We start from the raw sequence: 20,934 nt of genomic DNA on the forward strand, positions 1-20,934 counted from the left end.
CAGTGTCGCGATCTCGGCTCACTGCCACCTCTGCCTCCGGGGTTCAAGCGATAGAAGATATTTTTTTTTTTGAAAAAACAGTGAACTAACTGTTTACTAGGCCGCATTTTAATTTAGTCAGTGTTAAGAGTTCAAGCATCGAGACAATCTAGTTTATGTTCAATGTAAATTTTCTAGTTGATAGAATATTTGGATATAATACAGTCCTTTGCTAGAACTGACATTTTAATGGTGGGAAAAACTGTCAACCTTTAGAGATGCTTTTTTTCAAGTTTCCATGATACTAAAGTTCCCAGCTGATAACAAATGTATCTGCTTCCTTGAGTTTCAATGTCCAGCCTCTTTAAAGTATTCAGATATGCAAAGACAGGATTATGCAAGTTTCTTTTAGGTGGACAACCTTTATTGATGAATTCCTTAGGTTTCTGTTGTAGTGTTGTTAGATTAAATACAGTCATTCCCTCTTCTCTAGTTTCATTTTATGTGATTTCGTTCTTCATGGTTTCGCTTACCGCATGGTTCGAAAGTATTAAATGAAATAAACAATTCCTGAGTTTTAAATTGGATACCGTTTTGAGAAGCACGATTTGTCCAGTGTATCCATACTGTGCAGTCTCCACACATTAGTCATTTGTTAGCCATCTGGGTTATCAGTATCACAGTCCTTGTGTTCAAGTAACCTTTATTTAATGGCTCCAAAGCACGAGAGTAATGATGCTGACAATTTGGGTATGCCAAAAAGAAGCCTTGAAGTGCTTCGTTTAAGTGAAAAGATGAAAGTTCTTGATTTAGTAAGAAAAAAAAATTAAATGCTGAGACTGCAAAGATCTACAGTAAGACCCAATCTATCTGTGAAACTGTGCAGAAGGAGACAATTCATTCTCTTTTTGCCATCACACCTCAAACTGCAAATGTTAGGACCACAGTGCATATATTGGAAAAAAAAAATACAGGGTTTGCTACTATCTGCGGTTTCAGGCATCCACTGGGGGTCTTGGAACATATTCCCTGTGGGTAAAGGGGGACTACTATATTTTTCTAACTAAACTGTGATACACCTTTTCTTCATGACCTCCCTCCCCTCTACACAACTTGCTCCCCAAAGAAAGGCAGTGATGCTGGTTAAAACACAAAACCTATTTTAGCTGTTAGCCTTTCATTGCTAGGGTTAATTCCCCTCATAGGGCCATTTCAGATCCTAGAGTAATGTACAATAGAAGTTGTGTGGCAGATAGTCACTTGGAACATTTTCTAATGGGAGCTTCAAACAATACAGCATAGTATGTACTTTTGGCCGGATTAATACAGCCATAAGAAACCTGTCTTCAGTACGGCGGGATAATGGTTATTTTTCATGTCATAACCTGTCCATTTTTTGCTTTTACTTTATGAGTCAGTAAATGAGATACCCTATGCTAATCACCTAGTGTTCTCATTCTGGTTTTGGGGATGATACAGTGTTTACAGAGTGTCAGTGGTGTCTATATCTGTTTGTGTACCTGGAACTGTGTCCTCTTGTCCCTGTATTATCCCAGCACAGCACTGACCCTGAAATGGAGTACCCCAGGCAATCCAAAGATGCAGGACACCTAGAAATTATAAGTACTGGCTGTGCATGACCTCCCCTCCCTCACTTGCACAATTTGAACCACACTTTTTCTAATACAATTCTAGGATCTTTTATCATGTTGAAAGCTCTCCTTCAGGCTTCTTTACTGTGCCCCATTTCTTACTAATACCCTTTCTCACAATAGTCTTTTCAAAACCTAGATTCACACCGTATCATTCTCTAGACCAAAACTTTCAATGACTTTATATGGTACTCGCAATGAAATTCATATCCTTTACTGTTCACTATCTGTCCTTCACTTCTCCAACTTCAGTGCTCTCTTGATTTCCTCCTTAAAACCCGGCCTTGTTTTTTACTCCTGAAAGTTTCAGCTTACCTTAGAACTGTGGAGATTTCTTCAAGGAAGACACTGGCCAAACAGGATTATTTGTAAACCCTGCCTATACCTATTTTTATCCCAAGCACTTCATTGTTAGTAGTCTGAGTCCCTTTTTGTTCCTTAGTAAGACTTTGATTTATGTAGTATGTCAGTTTTCCAGCCATGGAATAGTTTAAACTTGCACATCCCCCTCTTCAGCCCCAAAGGAGAACCTTTAAAAGTAAATCCTTCGTCTTAATTATATTATGGAATATATATCCTGTCCTTTAATTAATTATATTATGAAATAGGGGATTCCTATTCCAGCCTTTCTGGGAACTAAATAAGGAGTCTCAGACTTTGATAGAGATACTGTTTCAAACTGCATATTCTGTGTTTGGCTGTTTAAAGCCATCTCTTTGGGGGAAAGGTTATCTGAGCAGCAAGTTTAAGTTACTAGATTTTTATCAGTAAATTTGGAAGCATGAATAAAAAGATTCCAATAATTTTTTTGTATGATTGTTGGTATAAATAGTGTATTTCTATCATATAATTAGATTAGGAAATTACGTAAGATACGTGTAGAGTGAACATTTTAAATACATGCCCATATTAATTGCAGAACACACCCTGATTTCAAAAACATTAACATATCATTTAAAAACAAATAGAGGGACATTTAAGCCTAAAAATTGACCTGTTAAGTAGTTTTTTAATAACAGCAACTTCTTGAGGCTTAGCAGCATATTTTAATACTAAGCATTTTTCATCTTCTTGAAGAAACCTTTTTTTAATGCTAAGGATTATTAAGTTGAAAGTAGATAAGATTAATACTTAGAAGTTATAATTAGAAGTTATTGAGTTATTAATTATAAGTTAAAATAATCACTAACCAGTGTTTGTTCATTTCTTCTTACATTGTCCTATTCTCATCTCTAGCACTTTGTCAGCAACACCTGAGAGGTTAGCAAGTCTTCAGGAAATGAGTATGAGTTCAGGAATATGTAGATTTGTTTGTGTAAACACTTTTCAGTTTTAGCTTTGTGTTGCCTACTTGATACCAAAATAAATCAAAGCCTGTTTTATGGAAATGAAAGCATTTCAACATACGCAATCTTTAGATGTTTCTTTTTTCCTAAGTCATTGTGTAAATTTCATGTATAGGAATAGCAAAACTGACATTTGAAGTTGAGTTTACCTATTTCCTATGTGTATAGTCCCTTACCAAAAAATACTTTTTCCTTATGTTGCCCAGGCAGGATTTGAACGTCTGTGCTCAAGCAGTTCTCCTACCTCAGCATGCACCACTGTGCTTGGCTCTTGATTTTTTTTTTTTTTTTTTTTTTTTTTTTTTTTTTAGAGCTGGGGTTTCACTTTGCTGCCCAGGCTGATCTCAAACTCTTGGGCTCAAGTGGATCCTCCCACCTGGGCCTCCCAAAGTGCTAGAATTGCAGGTGTGAGCCACAGAGCTTGACCAAAGAATAAAAGAATGGCTACTTCATGGGCAGAGCAGCCTCTTGATTTTTATGTATGTTGATACAAGCAAATTATCTTGAATGTATCTGATATACTGATAAAAATCAGTAAACCTTGTTAGTGTCAGCATCTAATCTGTATTAAACTTTTACGTATTTCCCTTTACTTTTTAGATTCAAAGAGAGTGTTCACACAGATATCTTTCATACTACATTATTAGGCTTGAGGAAGATAAATGTCATAAATATGATATTTGGTATATTTGTGTGTCTGTAGTTTTTTTTTTAATTTAATGCTATATTTAATTTATAAGTCCTGCCATTGACTCTACCAGAGAAGATTCTTCAAGCTTAGTTGCTGAACTTCAAGAAAAGCTTCAGGAAGAAAAAGCTAAGTTTCTAGAACAACTTGAAGAGCAAGAAAAAAGAAAGAATGAAGAAATGCAAAATGTTCGAACATCTTTGATTGCAGAACAACAGGTCTGTATCTCTTTTCCCATTTCATTTATTTGAGAACTAAAGAAGGTAGACGTAAACTAACAAATATAATTTCTTTATGTAGCTGAGGGTTTCTTATATCTTAGATGTGATTTTCCTTACATTGATCCTGTTAATAAATTTCCTCATGACAAAAGCATGTATTTTTAAGAATGTTTTATTTTTTAGTTTTTTTACTCATCCGGAAAATAATATTTTTCATGTTAATATGTCACATGACAATACCAGGTGCTTCAAAATGAGACAGTCTTCGATTAGAAGTGAGGGAATGTGAATTTTGTTCCTGGTTTCTTCACTACCTATGTGATCTTGGATAGATCATTTAACCTCTTTAGAACTAAGATTAGTTTTCTATGAAATGATTTTTTTAATTTGAAAAATGATTTTTATTTTTTCTCTAAGCTTCAAATTCTCTAAACTTTGTTATCCCAAATTACATTCAGATCAACATAAATATCCTACACTTTCTGTAATTCTTATCCTTCTGATAGGCTGGTAGTAGATTAAGATGGAATATTGTTGAATTTTGTTAATGTACTTATTGTTGTTGGTCTATAGTAAGAGGTAGTGCTTGTGAAGTATGTTGGGGCTAGATCAAAAACCAGATGCCTTGTTAGAGAGCTTGTACTTTACCTAAAGTACTGGACAGCAACTAAATACAATGGCATAATTAGATTGATACTTAATGAAGATCACCCACTGGAACGTGGAGAAAGATTGGAGAACTGCAAAGCAGTCAGCTGGAAGAGCAATTTGGTAGCTACTGGTAGGATTCAGGCCAGAGAAAATATTGCAGTTTGCGGGATACATTTTGAGGGATACATTTCTGAAACTGCATATTATGGTTGTTGTACACATGTAATATTTTGTGGTATTTTTCCTTTTCCTAAAATGTGTGGTATTTCCTAATATTATGTGGTATTTTTCCTTTTCCTAAAATGTTATGATTAATTAGTGTCTTTGTAGAATTTGAAGAAATGTAAATCAGAGAATGGGAAGAAAATATAGTTCAAACCTCATAACAATTTTAGATTTTTAAGGCCTAGGGAAAGAAAGAAGAGCCTGGGAAAAGGGAATGAGAAAGCGCAACCAAAAAAAAAAGTGTGTGGCTTAAGGGAAGCCAAGGAAAGTTAAGTGTTCAGGGAGGAGGAATAGCCAAGTTTTAAGTAAGAATTAGCAATAAAAAGGTCATTAGTAACCTCTCTCTTTAAGAATCTAGATTTATAGATTCTTCTCTCTGATTTATTCTGCATATTCATCTGTCTGTGTTGCGTTGTCTCTCTGTGTGTTCTTTTATAAACACGTGTACAATTTCTAAAATTAAGAGTGAATTAACTGAAACCAAAAGTATAGTATTGACAGCTATCTAACTTAGTTCTTCATGTTTTAATGCCTCTTTTAATATTTGTAAAATAAGAGCGGGAGAAATGACTTCTAAGGTACCTTCCAGTTTTCCATGATGTGTATGTTAAGTTATATTTATTTAAGGTGATTTGTACCTAACTGTGTATAGGTGATTTCTGAGTTGGAACTAATTGGTTCTTAACTAGCCCCCTTTTTTCATATGCCAATTATAAGTTGTGATAATCTTCCTAAAAATTCAAATTACAGAAATGGCAAAGATCTTGAAAATAAACATAATGGTTTATATTATATAAGTGTTTATTTTCTATATATAAATAAAATACATAGAGATGGCTTAATACAAAGCCATATCGTAAGTGTTTCTTTTTGAGAGATCTTCCTGTATGCTTTGTGGCTAGAAATTGTATTTAATTCAATATTTAATGAATTTATTAAAGTTTTATTAAAAATACTGTGTTACTTTTCCTAAATCTCCCTATTGCCAGCATTGTTAGCATTATTCATTGATCCAAGGACCATAGAGCTCTTAAAATTTTGGAATTAGAAATACTGGGCAGATGAGAAGAGTCAATTTAGATCATTTCATCATTCATCCATTGCTTTTACATTTCAAGAAGCTCAGAAATCTTGTAAGTAAATTTTTTTTTTTTTTTTTTTTTTTTTTTTTTTTTTGCCTCTTAAGAGACAGGGTCTCACTCTGTCATTCAGGCTGGAATTCAGTCGTGCAATCATGGCTCACTGTAACCTGGAACTCCTGGGCTCAAACAGTCCTCCCACCTTGGTCTCCCCAATAGCTGGGACTACTAGCATGTGCCACCACGCCCGGATAATTTTTAAATTTTTTGTAGAGTCTCAATCTTGCTTTGTTGCTCAGGCTGGTCTCAAACTCCTGGGCTCAAGCAGTCCTCCCACCTCGGTCTCCCAAAGTGCTGAGATTACAGGCATGAGCCACCAAGTCCGGCCTAAGCAAAATTTTTAAACAAATTCAGTCATCTTTATTAAAGAACTGTGCAGTTAAAATTGCCAGATTGTCTCATGAGATCCATGCAGGCAGTTGGGTATGTGAGCTTCATAGTAGAGTTTATAAAAGTGGGGGAGTAACAAGTCTAGCCAATATAAATCAGCATTCCAGTGACCATGGCAGATATCCAAATAAGAGAAATAAGGAAGATAGAGTCATATCCAAAATTGTTAGGGTGGTGATCAAATGCTCAAGACAAAAGGAAGGTTTCAGAGGCAGGATGATTACTCCAGGAAAAAAGTGTCTAACAGCACTCTAAATTATTGATTCTTCTAATTCTTCAAAATTTCAAAATCTCTGACAGTAAATACATGGACAATAATAAGAAAATAGGATTTGCTTTTAAGAGACTTAAATTGGAACCAAGAAAGTAGAACCTTTGCCCACAGTATGTTGCATTTTCATTTTAAAAACATTTCACAAATCACACCCTATCATCTCCATGTACAAATGTGCCACAGAAAAGAATATTTGCAAGTTTATTTTCTAAGTCCTAGCTGCTAAGTACATGTAGATAAATTTAAATAATTATTATTATCTTGTTCCAGACCAATTTTAACACTGTTTTAACAAGAGAGAAAATGAGAAAAGAAAACATAATAAACGATCTTAGTGATAAGTTGAAAAGTACAATGCAGCAACAAGAACGGGATAAAGGTTTGTACTGTTTTGTACTATTTTTTAAATTTTTCAAAGTGAAAAAGATGCATTCGTGCAAAATGGTTTTTTTCATTACATAATACTTTTTTTCAATTTGGGGGTCTTTCAGATTTGATAGAGTCACTTTCTGAAGATCGAGCTCGTTTGCTTGAGGAAAAGAAAAAGCTTGAAGAAGAAGTCAGTAAGTTGCGTAGTAGCAGTTTTGTTCCTTCACCATATGTAGCTACAGCCCCAGAACTTTATGGAGCTTGTGCACCTGAACTCCCAGGTGAATCAGATAGATCCGCCGTGGAAACAGCAGATGAAGGAAGAGTGGATTCAGCAATGGAGACAAGCATGATGTCTGTACAGTAAGTATGGCTATTTTCAACTGTTATTTAAGGCTTTTAAAGCAGTAGTGCAATTCCATAAGTTATAAAGCTCTGAAGAGAGGAAATATTTTTAGCATTACTGGTTGTCCACAGCCCGTATATCTGAAAGTTGTGCTATTTTAATTCTTTAAACTGTAAATGTAAGAAAACATTACCGAATGAATTATTTTGGGGAACTCTCATACTGTACATGGTATGTGCACCAGAATTATCCTATACTGCCAAGGTAAGGTCATGGCAGTAGTGTTGAGCCATTCTTACTTACAAGGAATGTTGACATTTTGTGGTCCATTACCTATAAAGGGGTTATTGTAGTAATGAATATATTCATTTTGGTGAGGAAAGGCAGGGAATGGTTTTTTTATTATTATTGTTTATTCATATATAGCAAATGTTTACTGAATTACATTGAAATCCTGGCAGAGCTTACTGGAATTTAGAACTTTCTTAACAGTTCTCTGTTGAATATAGTGAAAGACCACTAAAATTGTGCTTACAATTATATCTGTGGGACCCAGAACTGGGAGGAGAAAGGGCTCCTCTCCAAAGGACCTTGCAAGTAGAGTTTGCATTTCTAGTTGCACCTCTGGGATTTCAGATATGGGAACTGAGATTCCAAGGGCAGAAAGTCCAGATCATTATGCCACACAAAGAATTATGCCCAGTGGGTCAGTGAACACTACACCCCCATGTGAGATAAAGTAATTCGAACAAGTGATTACCAAAAGATATCATAGAATCACCATGGTCCCTTCGTTCAAACAGATCCAGGTTCAAATTCTGAGTCTGGCACCTGCTTGGGAACTTAAGCAAGTCATCTTCCCTTATTTTTCCATCAAGATAGTTGCTTTGGGCATTAATTTTTTTTTTTTTTTTTTTTTTTTTTTTTTTTTTTTTTTTTTTTTTTGAGACAAAGTCTCACTCTTTTCCCCCAGGTGGAGTGCAATGCACAGTCTCGGCTCACTGCAACCTCCACCTCCCAGGTTCAAGCGATTCTCCTGCCTCAGCATCCCGAGTAGATAGCCGGGATTACAGGCATCTGCCACCATGCCTGGCTAATTTTTGTATTTTTAGTAGAGATGGGGTTTCACTATGTTGGACAGGCTGGTCTCGAACTCCTGACCTCAGGTCATCCACCTGCCTCAGCCTCCCAGAGTGCTGGGATTACAGGCCTGAGCCACTGCGCCCGGACAGGCATTAAATTTAATGAGCACCTTTGAGAAGGTCTGGTACACAGTAAGAAACCAGTAGGTGCGGGGTCCTTTGTACCTCACCCCTGCCCACTCAGAGGAAAGCAGTCATTTGCATCTTCATATAAGCCTGTGAGGCCAGTATTATATACTAATACCAAATCAGACAAATACATCAAAAAGAAGAAAACACATCTTCTGTAACTATTGACACAAATATTATCAGCAAAATACTAATAGATCCCATCTGGCAGAATACAAAACAAATTCCAATTGGCTTTGTTTCAGAAATGCAAGGTTGGTTTAACATCTAAAAGTCAATTTATGTCATACACTGTATCAGTAGAATGAATGGACAGAAAAAAACATGATTATCTCAATAGATGAAGAAAAAGCTTTTGACAAAACCCAACAGCCTTTCATCATAAAAACACTCAACAAACTAGGAATTGACTTCCTCAACCTATTAAAAGGCATCTGTGAGAACCCACAATTAACATCATACTCAATAATGTAAGATGCTTTTCCCCTAAAATCAAGATGAAGATGGCCTGCTCTTGCCACTGCTGCTCAACATTGTACTTTGAAGTTCTATCAAGGGCACTTAGGCAAGAAAAAGAAATTAAAGGCATTGGCCAGATGCAGTGGCTCATGCCTGTAATCCCAGCACTTTGGGAGGCTGAGATAGGCAGATCACCTGAGGTCAGGAGTTCAAGATCAGCCTGGCCAACATGGTGAAACCTGGTCTCTACTAAAAATAGAAAAATTAGCTGGGCATGGTGGTGGGCACCTGTAATCCCAGCTCCTTGGAGGCTGAAACGGGAGAATTGATTGAACCTGGGGGGCAGAGGTTGCAGATTGTGCCCCTGCGCTCCATCCTGGGCAACAGAACAAGACTCTGTCTCAAAAAAAAAAAAAAAAAGCATCTAGATTGGTAAGCAAGAAATAAAACACTCTATTTGCATACATAGCCTTATCTTTTATTTAGAAAATCCTAAGGACTCCTCTAAAAAAATACTGTAATTAATAAACTAGTTCAGTAATGTTGGAGGATACAGGTTCAGTGTGCAAAAATAAACTGGCGCTAGCTGTGGTGGTGCATACCTGTAGTCCCAGCTACTCAGGAGGCTGAGGCAGCAGGATCGCTTGAGCCTAGGAGTTTGTGAACAGGGACGACAAAACAAGACCCTGTCTCTTAAAAAAAAAATTATCATTCTTTCTACTAGCAATGAATCATCCAAAAATGAGATTTAAAAGACAGTTTCTTTTCTGATGGCATCAAAAAGGTAAAAATACTTAGGAATAGATTTAACAAAAGAAGTTCAAGACTTGTACAAATTACAAAACATTGTGGAAAAAAGTTAAGACAGAAGGGCATCCTGTGTTTACTGACTGGAAGACTTAATCTCCTTGAGATGATAGCCTGTCCCAAATTGATCTGCAAATTCATCACAATTGTTACCGTAATCTGAACTGTGTTTGTTGCAGAAAAGGGCAAGCTGATCCTAAAATTTATACGGAATTGCAAGAGTCCCAAAATAGCCAAAGCAATCTTGAAAAATAACAAAGTCTCACACTATTTGACTAATTTTAAAATTTGTAAGCGAGGGTAATAAGACACTGTAGTGCTAGCCTGACATATATCAGTGGAATAGAATTGAGAGTCCAAAATAAGCCCTTGTATTCATGGTCAGTTGAACCCTTGCATTATGATTAAGGGTGCTGAGGCAGTTACATGAAGGAAATCGCTTTTTCAGCAAATGGTGCAGGGATAGCATAGCTTGATATCCTGATGCAAAAGGATGAAGTTGGACCCTTTCCTCACCATATGTACAAGTTAACTTAAATAGATCATAGACTTAAGTGTAAAAGCTAAAATTATAAAACTCCTACAGAACTCAATCTTTATGATCTTTATATTAGGCAAAACCTCTTCCTAAATAATTAGCATGTTGAAGAAGACAGAATACCTGCCTTGCATCAAGTTGCTTAAAATATAATTGGGGGATTATACCTGTAGATGAATTTTAAAACCTAAATAATTGTTTTTTCTAATGTTAACAGCATTTTAAAAAATTTTCTAGTTTGTTTTTGGATGTTTTAGTGTAATGGGCAAATTCACACCTGGGATAGTAACTAGTGAGTGCATAGCATCCACTTAGTAAATCTACTGAAGTCTTTAGCCACTCAAGAACTACGACTTTATCAGTAACATGGATTCAGTCACAAGTAGGAAGAAGAGTGGTTCTTAATACCTGGGAAAAATAAGAAATTTAAAGACATCTCTAGATAAATGCATACACAAAGTTTTACTTATTATTTCAAAAGGTTTGTAGATCTAGGTCTGCTACAGAGAATATACAACATTGAAATTACATGCTAACTGAAATAAGCTGCTTTTGAAAATTTATGAAAACCCTTAAATTATTAAAGTGATCTGTATTAATATTTTAATTTCTAAAATCTTGAAGAATGTAAAGTTTAGAATTTCAAACCGAAACTCAATTATTCTCTCACTTTTAGAGAAAATATTCATATGTTGTCTGAAGAAAAACAGCGGATAATGCTGTTAGAACGAGTAAGTAAATTATCTTCTTGAAGTACCATGTTTAATATGTTCACTTTCGGATACAGTTAAAGAAACTACTAGCTAAGCAGTTGGTGGTATTTCAACCCTCCCATTTGTTGTAATTTCCCAATGAATTAAGTCTGTATGAGAGGAAAAAGTTGGTAGTTTTTATTAAATCCGTGTGTAAAGTAATAGTTTTATCTAATAGTTCAGAATTCAGCAAAATAACATAAATAGCCATTTTAAACATCTGTTTCAAAAACAAAGTATTAAATACTTTTTAGAAATGGGCAAAAACAAAAATAAGTAATGAAGGGAGTTATGTTTTAAATAAAGAATTGCAATGGACAAGGAAAAACTGATAATAAATGGTTTCCTTTATTAAGGGTACTATAAGATCAAATTGGTACACATTTGGCAGATCATTGCTCATAGATTACTTTTCATTCTTTACGTGTATAGATTTTCAACAATGCCTTTTTTTCTTTACAAGTGTAATTGATAAAAATCCAAATTCAGAATTGTACAACTTCATTTGAATATAGCATGTTTTCTATTATTAAAGGGTTATGTGATTTCCTACGTCAGCTTAACCTGAGATGTTATGTTACAGATGCCAGATATATTCTCTTAGGCATGACTTAGTTAACAAAGTCTCTGGGGATAGATCTCAGATTTTACTACATATTTATGTATTTCACAGGTGTTTCTAATGCGTATTAATGTTTGACAGTCCTTGGTAAATGTATCTAAAATTGCTCTGGTTCTCATTTAAGCCAGTAGATAATGAAAACAGTTGGAAAGGATTCATCGAAAATAATATCCCCATGAACTTTTCATGCCCGAACCAAACATTTTTGTCGGATGAAAACTTTTTGACAATCACTGTTTAGATTTATTTGAGTAGGTACAAGGATAAACCACAGGTCTCTCTTTTTTTTTCTACCTGCAGACATTGCAATTGAAAGAAGAAGAAAATAAACGGTTAAATCAAAGACTGGTAAGATTTTTCTTCTTGGTAAATTGGTCTTAACATTTTAAATGATTTGCATTATATTCCATCAGAGAATGTATGCTTTGATTGACTTATCTATAGTAGGTTTGTTGGTCCACGTTGGTCATTGAATCCTATTGATTTTCAGAATGCTGGAGTCAGGCCAGAGTTATCTCCTGACTCTAGATTCGGACTTTTTTCTTAATGTGAAATTAAATAATGTCTTGGCGAATTTACGACTTTAGATCTGATCAGTTGAAGCACCTAAGATTATTTTTGAAAGAATCATCAAAATCAGTTTTGAGCTATGCTTCATAAGCCTTTTGAAGATTAATATATTTACTCACAAGTGTGCATAATTTTAATACATTATATCTTTTCATGAATTTTTTTTTTTTTTTTTAAGACAGAGTCTTGCTCTGTAGCTTAGGCTGGAGTGGGTGCAATCTCGACTCACTGCAACCTCCACCTGCCGGGTTCAAGTGATTTTTGTGCATTAGTCTCTCAAATAGCTGGGATTACAAGTGTGCACCATCTCACCCGGCTAATTTTTGCATAATTAGTAGAGACAGGATTTCTCCATTTTGGACAGGCTGGTCTCAAACCCCTGGCCTCAAGTGATCTGCCCACCTTGGACTCCCAAAGTGCTGCTATTTACAGCTGTGAGCCTCTGCACCCAGCCCTTTTCATGAGTCTTATTTTTAGGTGAAAGTGCCTGAAAGGCAAGAGATCCCATATGGTACTGTAAATTGCCCTGGTTTTTATTGTTTTGTTTTGTTTTGTTTTTAATAAAAAAAAAAATCGAGACAAGGTCTCTTTCTGTTGCCCAGGCTGAAGTGTGGTGGTGCAGTCTTGGCTCACTGCAGCCTCAACCTCTTTGGCTCAAGCAATCCTCCTGCCTTAGCTCAGCAAGTAGCTGGGAGTATAGGCGAGTGCCACCGCACCTGGCTAATTGTTGTTTTGGTTTGGTTTTAGGTTTTGTTTTTTTGTTTTTTTAGAGATGGGGTTTCACCATCTTGTCCAGGCTGGGCTCGAACTACTGAGCTTAAGTGATCTGCCTGCCTCAGCCTCCCCAGGTGCTGGGATTCCAGGCAAATTGGAATTGCCTGGAATTTTGCTGCACCCAGCCAAATTGCCTTGGCTTTAACTTGTGAATGTAACCAGTTATTTGAACAGTCCATTTTATAGCAAATTATGTGTTTTAATAAAGCAATAACTTTATTTTTTCAAATTCTGATAATTACAGTTTACAAGGTAGTAGGAACAGTTTAAGGCTTCTGTTCAGTACTTTTGAAAAGTTTTGAAATACGTTTTAGAATTTAGTTTGTTTAAAAAATAAAAATACCTTGTTGTGCCCAGGTTGGTCAGGACACATCACAGCTTGGTTTTATACATTTTAGGGAGACATGAGATATCAACCAGTATTTGTAAGATGTTCTGTCTGGAAAGGTGGGACAACTCAAAGCTGGGGAGAGGGCTTACAGGTCATAGGTAGATAAGAGACAAATGGTTGCATTATTTTGAAACTGTGATTAGCCTTTCACTGAATACACAATTTACATGTCAGAGGAGAGTAGAGGAATTGTCACTTATGCTTTAGTCTGACTTAGTGAAACAGTAGGGCCGAGGAAACGATCAGATATGCATTTGTTTCACGTGAGCAGAAGAACAGAGGGGTGACTTCAAGTTCTGTCTGTTCTTTGTCCACAAGAAATTTTCTTGTGGGCAAATTGTGAGGTCTTTGTAGCTATGTTATTTTAGGAATAAAATGGGAGGCAGGTTTGCCTGATGTAGTTCCCAGCTTGGCCTCCCCTTTTCCTTAGTGATTTTTGGTTCCCAAGATTTGTTTTCTTTTCACAGAATAAATTGTCTTTCAGACCCAGAGAGCGTTACAGTCACATTCAGAAAGGTGTCCAAATGTAAATCACACTTTCACATAGACTTACAGCTATATTCACAAATTTTTTCTTCCATTGTCTTCATTTATAATACACAAAAAACTTAAGCTTTTAAAAAATTAAAGTTGAATTATAGTCTTAAAAATGATGGTCAGTCTTCACTGGCAGGATATAGACCATTTGTCTGGATAATTTTAGTAAGTTGCTATGCAATTTTAGGCCTTCCTAGTTAATTATTTATTGTTTTATTTCTCTTTTTTAAAACACCTATTGAGAGCCCTGCATTTTACCAGATAGTGTTCAGAGGGAAATGGAGGAAATTCAGAGCATCAAAATTTGACTTAATAAACAAAAAAATCCTTATCTGTCCTTGGTTTGTGCAACCATGCATTGTGCTTGCTTTGCTTGGGAAAAATAGATGTTTTTACCACCCTTTCAAGCTTCAAAGACCTTGGTTTCCATGCTCCAGGTCTTATGAGATGGTGTGGATAAATGGATTGAAGGTTCTTTGAAGAGCAGAACAGTCCCAACTGAGCGATGGCTATAGCTTATCAGCTACCATATACCTGATAAGCTGTATGGCTATAGGTTATCAGGTAGCTTATCAGTTACCATTTCATTGTGCTCATCATCAATAGAGGAAATGGGTGGCTATCACATCTTTGTTTCGTGATTGTTCACAAGTTTTTTTAAACTGAGACATCTCAGAAGTTGCATTGAAGATGAGAAAAGAGGTTTGTTCTCAGCCTTCAGAACTTTATGCTCCTACCCCAGTTTAAACAGAGTAGTATTGTTTGCTAGGCAAGGTGTCAGAGCGCTGGCATTGCAAAATGGTTGACTCTGGGTTGGTAAGAAGAGTTTACCGACAACAGTATAGGTTTGAAAAAGGAAAGTTTTATTAGAGCTAATGCTGCTGAAGAGTGTAGTGGGGCGCCTCAGCAAGAGAGGACTGAGCGCTGTGGTGAATTTTCCCTACAAGCATATATGGACCTTAAGGTGGGATCTTAAGGGTAGTTTGGATCAATATTGGCCATGTGGGTCATGATAAAAGATTACATTTGTAGACATTTTTGTGTCTCAGTGTCAGCAAGGGTTGCTCAGTGAGTTTTGGCATGCATACATTCCGGAGATGTGTAGAAATTCTAGTTACTTACAACATTTTTGAAAAAGACCTGTATCCACATGCTAGGAAAGTTTAATTACTTCTAAATTCCTCAGATAGCGTTTTGCCTCCAGATGGCCTGTTTGATGGTCACCAGGTGGTCTTTGCTTGCTGCATTATAACTCTAACCTCTGCCTCCCAGGCTCGGGTGATCTTCCCACCTCAGACTTCCGAATAGCTGCGACCATGGGCACCTGCCATTACGCCCAGCTAATTTTTTGTATTTTTGGTAGAGACAGGGTTTCACCATTTTGCCCAGGCTTGAGATTTTAAATATTTTTGGGTTTTTTTGTTTGTTTGTTTTTGTATGTTGGGACAACTAAGTTCCTCTTCAAAGACTCAACTTCCTGTTCATAAGTTGTAAGATTGTAAATCAACCCCATCCACTTCTCCCCGCTGCCTTCTCCTTTTCTCAACAAATCCTGTTTGTAAAAAGTTTAGGTCTAAGCCAACTGGGATCAGCTTAGTTTGTGTGGTCCAACCCTAGGCAATAGGACACAGAAACAAACTGCATTAGAGATAAAAACCCCTTCCTTCCTTTGTTTGGTGTTCTCTTGCAACCTTGACGGCTGCGAGCAGCACCCTTCTGCAGAAGTAAAGTTGCTTTGCTGATAAATGTTTCAAGTGTTTGTTTCTTTTGGCTGTGCTGAGCACTTGTTTCCAACATTTTTATTTTTCCAAAAGGAAAGATTTTGAAACTAATGCATTAGAATTTTCAAAGCCTTCTTGAAAAACTTGTCCTTTTCTCTGTTTTATTTTTAAGATTAAATATGTAATGTAAATAAAATGTGATTCTAAAATCAGTTTTTAATCTAACCAAATTTGCTAATTGTTGAAGTAAAGGAATTATTAATGAACATAAGAACTGTTATGGCCGGGCGCGGTGGCTCAAGCCTGTAATCCCAGCACTTTGGGAGGCCGAGGCGGGTGGATCACGAGGTCAGGAGATCGAGACTATCCTGGCTAACATGGTGAAACCCTGTCTCTACTAAAAATACAAAAAACTAGCCGGGCGTGGTGGCGGGCGCCTGTAGTCTCAGCTACTTGGGAGGCTGAGGCGGGAGAATGGCGTGAACCCGGGAGGCGGAGCTTGCAGTGAGCCGAGATCACGCCACTGCACTCCAGCCTGGGAGACACAGCGAGACTCCGTCTCAAAAAAAAAAAAAAAAAAAAAAAAAAAAGAACTGTTATTAGTTTGGGCTCTTTAAAGCTGGACACAGACTTGAATGTATGTAACAGTGGGTGAAATTTTTGCGATAAGAATACATGTGGTACTCAAATTGTGTAAGTTCATAAACTTGTTTTTTTTTTTTTTTTTTTTAGATGTCTCAGAGCATGTCTTCAGTATCTTCAAGGCATTCTGAAAAGATAGCTATTAGAGAGTAAGTACTTTAGTTTTGTGGGTATTTTTCTGTGAAAAACATTCACCGAATTGTTAATGAAAATATATTTCAGTGAGAGTAATTGAGGTCCAGGTTCATTGAGCTGTTTTGCACTCAGTAGTAGTAAAAGTTTTTTATTGGAAAGCAGGATTTTTCTAAATTGTTATTCTGGAAACGTTTAGATTGCCAAAACTTTCCTATTATAGCATTATGATTCACATACATATCCTTGAAGCCTTTTCCTGCAGTTAACTTTTCAGCATGTGCTACCTCTTTTACATCTCATTTATCTCCTTAGTCTTGTTAATCTATATTGGAGAGTTTTGATTTATTTTTAAGTTGCAATGTTTCCCTATTTTTAGCTTTTAGATTTCCTTTTATTAATATTCTACAAATTCATAATAAACTGAAATTGTCAATGAAAAGAGTCAGACTCTAAAATATTTGAAGAGATTTATTCTGAGTCAAATATGAGTGACCATGGCCTGTGACACAGCCCTCAGGAGCCCCTGAGAACATGTGCCCAAGGTGGTAGGGATGGTAGTGAGGGGGAAGCTTGATTTCATACATTTTAGGGAAACATGAGACATTGAAGATACAAATTGGTTTGGTCCACAAAGTGGGACAAGTGAAAGGTGGGAGGGTAGCTTCCAAGATACAGGTAGATTTAAAAGTTTTCTGATTGGCAGTTAGTTGAAAGAGTTGTCAGTAGAAAGGAATGTCTAGGTTAAGATAAGAAGTTGTGGAGACCAAAGTTTTATCATGCAGATGAAGCCTCCAGGTAGCAGGCTTGACAGATAATAGTTTGAAATGTTTCTTATCACACTTAACCTCTGTTTTAATGTTAAATTCTTGTTGACTTTTCCTGAATTCTAAAAGGGAAGAGGACATGATGAGGCAAGTCCAACCCCTGCCTCTTGTCATGGCCTGAACCAGTCTTTCAGGTTAAATTATATATTATGGGCACTGGCCTAGAGGAGGAAGTTCATTCAGATGGTTGGTTTGGGGGGCTTCAAATTTGATTTTTGGTTTACAGAATTTATCAGTTGAATCGTTAAATAATTTTCCTGAACTGTTTTACCCCATAGTTACAATTTTTCTTTAGCTTTGGTTATTTAAGGTGGAGCTCTGGAATAATAAAAGCATTGTTAGCAACTCATGAATAGTGAGTTATTCCTGACAGGAAGGTTGTGAAAGTTAAGACCCTTTATTTAACTTCTTGTATTTTGTTTCTAAATTTCTAAATTTGTTGACCACATTTTTGGTTGTCAGATATCTGTGATTCTGACTTTTCATGTCTTATTAAAAATTTCATCTTCTCTCAGTGATTTGAAAGGGCTTGGTGGCATCTGTCTTTACCAGCTGTATGTCATGTCAATGGGCAGTTCATTAATGGTCTTTCAGAGACTAGAGAGTGGGAGGAACTCCAAAGATACTGCCTCATAGAGGCCTCATCTCCCAACTCCCCATTTTAAGTTATTAGCTTTTGGTGTTTAGCCAAAACAGTACCTGCCACATGGTTGTTAGGTAGTCAATAAGTATTTGTAGGGTAACTTAATAAATAAAAGACATTAAAAGTTTCTCCAGCTGATTTTGATGATTTATTAGGTATAGGATCTACCAACTTAAATGATCTTGACAGCTGAAAAATATGAGATTGATTTTCAAGGTCTTTTGATGTTTTGAACAACAGTTCTAAAAAAGGCTGTAAAGAGACAAACACCACTTAAGCATGTAATTGGTTGTACCCACTTCTCTCTTTCCCTGTCTTCTTCTTTCGGGCTTATACCCCAAAATAGTATATCTGTTGACTTGTTTAGACCTAATTAAGCACTTACGGACCTAGCTCAATTGCTTTTTCTTGTAAATTGAAGAGCACGGCCACGGCGCTTGAAGACAAGATCTAATTTTTCTTTGACACTGTGACTGTATATGAGATGTCTCTCTGAATTTTTGGTGTGAAATGAAAGATTAGTAGAAGAAATCTTCCTGTGACTGGATAAACTATAACGGGTGCTTTTTCTGCTTTTCATCCAGTTTCTTAACGTTAGATAATGGAAACTTGATTAAAGAAATGTTTGGTCTTTGACAGCCCCTGACATCATCCTTTGAATATCTGTGCATGACCAGCAGTCTCATTAGGACCTGGGCAGAATACAAAAAGAATATCATGTAAAAGTGAAATTTAATATTTGTGTTAATATCTTAATATGTAGTTGAGCATTGAAGCATATATAATTAAGTTTTCAGAATAGGGAGATTGAAGTAACTCTAAGTCAATAAAATTGCATTTCTTTATTCAGTTTTCAGGTGGGAGATTTGGTACTCATCATCCTAGACGAACGCCATGACAATTATGTGTTATTTACTGTTAGTCCTACTTTGTATTTTCTACATTCAGAGTCTCTACCTGCCCTGGATCTCAAACCAGGTGAGGGTGGTAAGTGTCATTCCATGACTAAAATATAAACCTGGAATGGAGGAAATTATATAAGTAAAGATTTTTTTTTCCCTGTTTAATTATATAAGAATTAAGTCACTAAGAGGGAACCCTGTTTAATCTGCTTTTTAATAAAATCTACATTATCTAGATTATTTTCATGGATTCCATTTACAATTCAGAGTTAAGGAGTGTAGCTTATACAAGGGACCAGTTGATCAGAATGTGCAGTGATTCGGACATCTCATACCCTAGCAGTTGCATAATTATATTGTCAAAATTCTCATGTACAGACTATTCAAGATTAATGTAGGCTTATTTGTTTATATAAAAGCATTATTTTTTGGCAAAACAAAAGTTTTCTTAAACTATAAAATGTCTATCCTGTATCATCCTGTGTTCCTACCTTGTTTATCATTATACTGTTCTATAAGTAAGTCCATTTAGATTGATGTTCCTAATCTAATTGGACTGCCTCGCAAACAAAGTCAGATAGATAGATAGACAGACAGACAGATAGATAGATAGATAGATAGATAGATAGATAGATAGATAGATAGATAATTTTTTTCGAGATGGAGTCTTGCTCTGTTTTCTAGGCTGGAGTGCGGTGGCACAATCTCAGCTCACTGCAACCTCCGCCTCCCAGGTTCAAGCAATTCTTCTTCCTCAGCTTCCCGAGTAGCTGGAATTACAGGCATGCACCACCACGCCTAGCTAATTTTTGTATTTTTAGTAGAGACGGGTTTTCCCCATGTTGGCTAGGCTGGTCTCAAACTCCTGACCTCGTGATCCGCCTGCCTTGGGCTCCCAAAGTGCTGAGATTACAGGCTTGAGCCACTGTACCCGGCCTTTTTTTTCTTTAAGATGAGTTTTTGCTCTGTCACCCAGGCTGGAGTGCAGTGACATGATCATTGGTCACTGTAGCCTTGAACTCTTGGGCCCAAGAAATCTTCCTGCCTCAGCCTCCTGAGTAGCTGGGACTAGGGACTATAGATGTGCACCACCACTATGCCCATTTTTTGTTTTGTTTTGTTTTGTAGAGACAGGGTCTCGCTTTGTTGACCAGGCTGACAAATTCCTAGTCTTGAACTAGGCCGCTTTCCTGTGACAGCTCCATCATGGCTATTTGTGGTTGACTCTTTAGAGTATCCATGAAACAGTAATCATGTAACCATGAAAAATGAGAAGATAGCTTATAACTTACTATTTTTACTTAGTACTTTTTACCTTGAAAAGAATGAACCTGATATTTCTTTTGTTTATGTTTTTGTTTTTTTCAGTTGTTTAAACTTTTTATTTGAATATGATTTTTAAACTTACACAGTGTTGCAAAGATTACTATAGTACAAAGAAAACCCATATTTCTTGACCCAGATTTACCTGTTAACATTTTACCCCACTTACAGTATCTCTTTATGTATATGTATCTAATATATAAATATACACAAATGTGTGCACACTTTTTTCCCCCAGAACTGCATGATGATAAGTTACATCTTAGCCTATTACCTTTCAACATTTACATGTTCATTTTCTTAGAGTTCAGTGTTTAAATCTGGGAAATATTAAAAAACATTTTTTAAAATGCACACTGCCATTTTAAAGGCTTTCACAAGTACTGCAGAAAAGAATTTATTTAACAGTCTTACTTAACCATGAATAACCCCGCCTTCCTTTTTTCCTTTGAGGAATGCCAGTTGGGGTCCTGCTACCCTACTGTGTTGTTGCCTTGGAAGAGTGTGGATTACCAGAGTGTTTTTATGCCTTTTGAGAGTGGAGCTCGGCTTCATACAAGCATTTAGTTTAGATGATTCTTTTTGGATCTTAGTAATTGGCTGTGAAGTGTTAGTTTACTCTTCAGAGAAGTCACCACACTCTATTGTCCAAGAGCTTTTATGTTTCTGTCATTGATCGTATTCTTCAGGTTCATTTCTGATTATTTATTTGGGATATCTTTCATGTATATCTTCCCAAATTA

The 20,934-nt window shown here is 36.3% G+C and overlaps 1 protein-coding gene across 2 annotated transcripts in view; it reads left to right on the forward strand.

Moving 5' to 3' along the window:
• Positions 1-20,934, forward strand: part of RB1CC1 (RB1 inducible coiled-coil 1) — a 95,509-nt gene that overhangs the window by 71,122 nt on the left and 3,453 nt on the right. Inside the window, exons 16-22 of one of the 2 annotated variants that reach the window (XM_050801781.1) lie at positions 3,718-3,883; positions 6,836-6,944; positions 7,057-7,297; positions 11,032-11,086; positions 12,030-12,077; positions 16,455-16,513; positions 18,817-18,953. In XM_050801781.1, coding sequence (XP_050657738.1) covers positions 3,718-3,883; positions 6,836-6,944; positions 7,057-7,297; positions 11,032-11,086; positions 12,030-12,077; positions 16,455-16,513; positions 18,817-18,953 — 815 coding nt within the window. The remainder of the gene's footprint in view (positions 1-3,717; positions 3,884-6,835; positions 6,945-7,056; positions 7,298-11,031; positions 11,087-12,029; positions 12,078-16,454; positions 16,514-18,816; positions 18,954-20,934) is intronic. The other variant, XM_050801782.1, reaches the window with a different exon arrangement.

The sequence above is a fragment of the Macaca thibetana genome, chromosome 8 (genome assembly GCF_024542745.1).
Source record: "Macaca thibetana thibetana isolate TM-01 chromosome 8, ASM2454274v1, whole genome shotgun sequence".
Lineage (NCBI taxonomy): Eukaryota > Metazoa > Chordata > Mammalia > Primates > Cercopithecidae > Macaca > Macaca thibetana.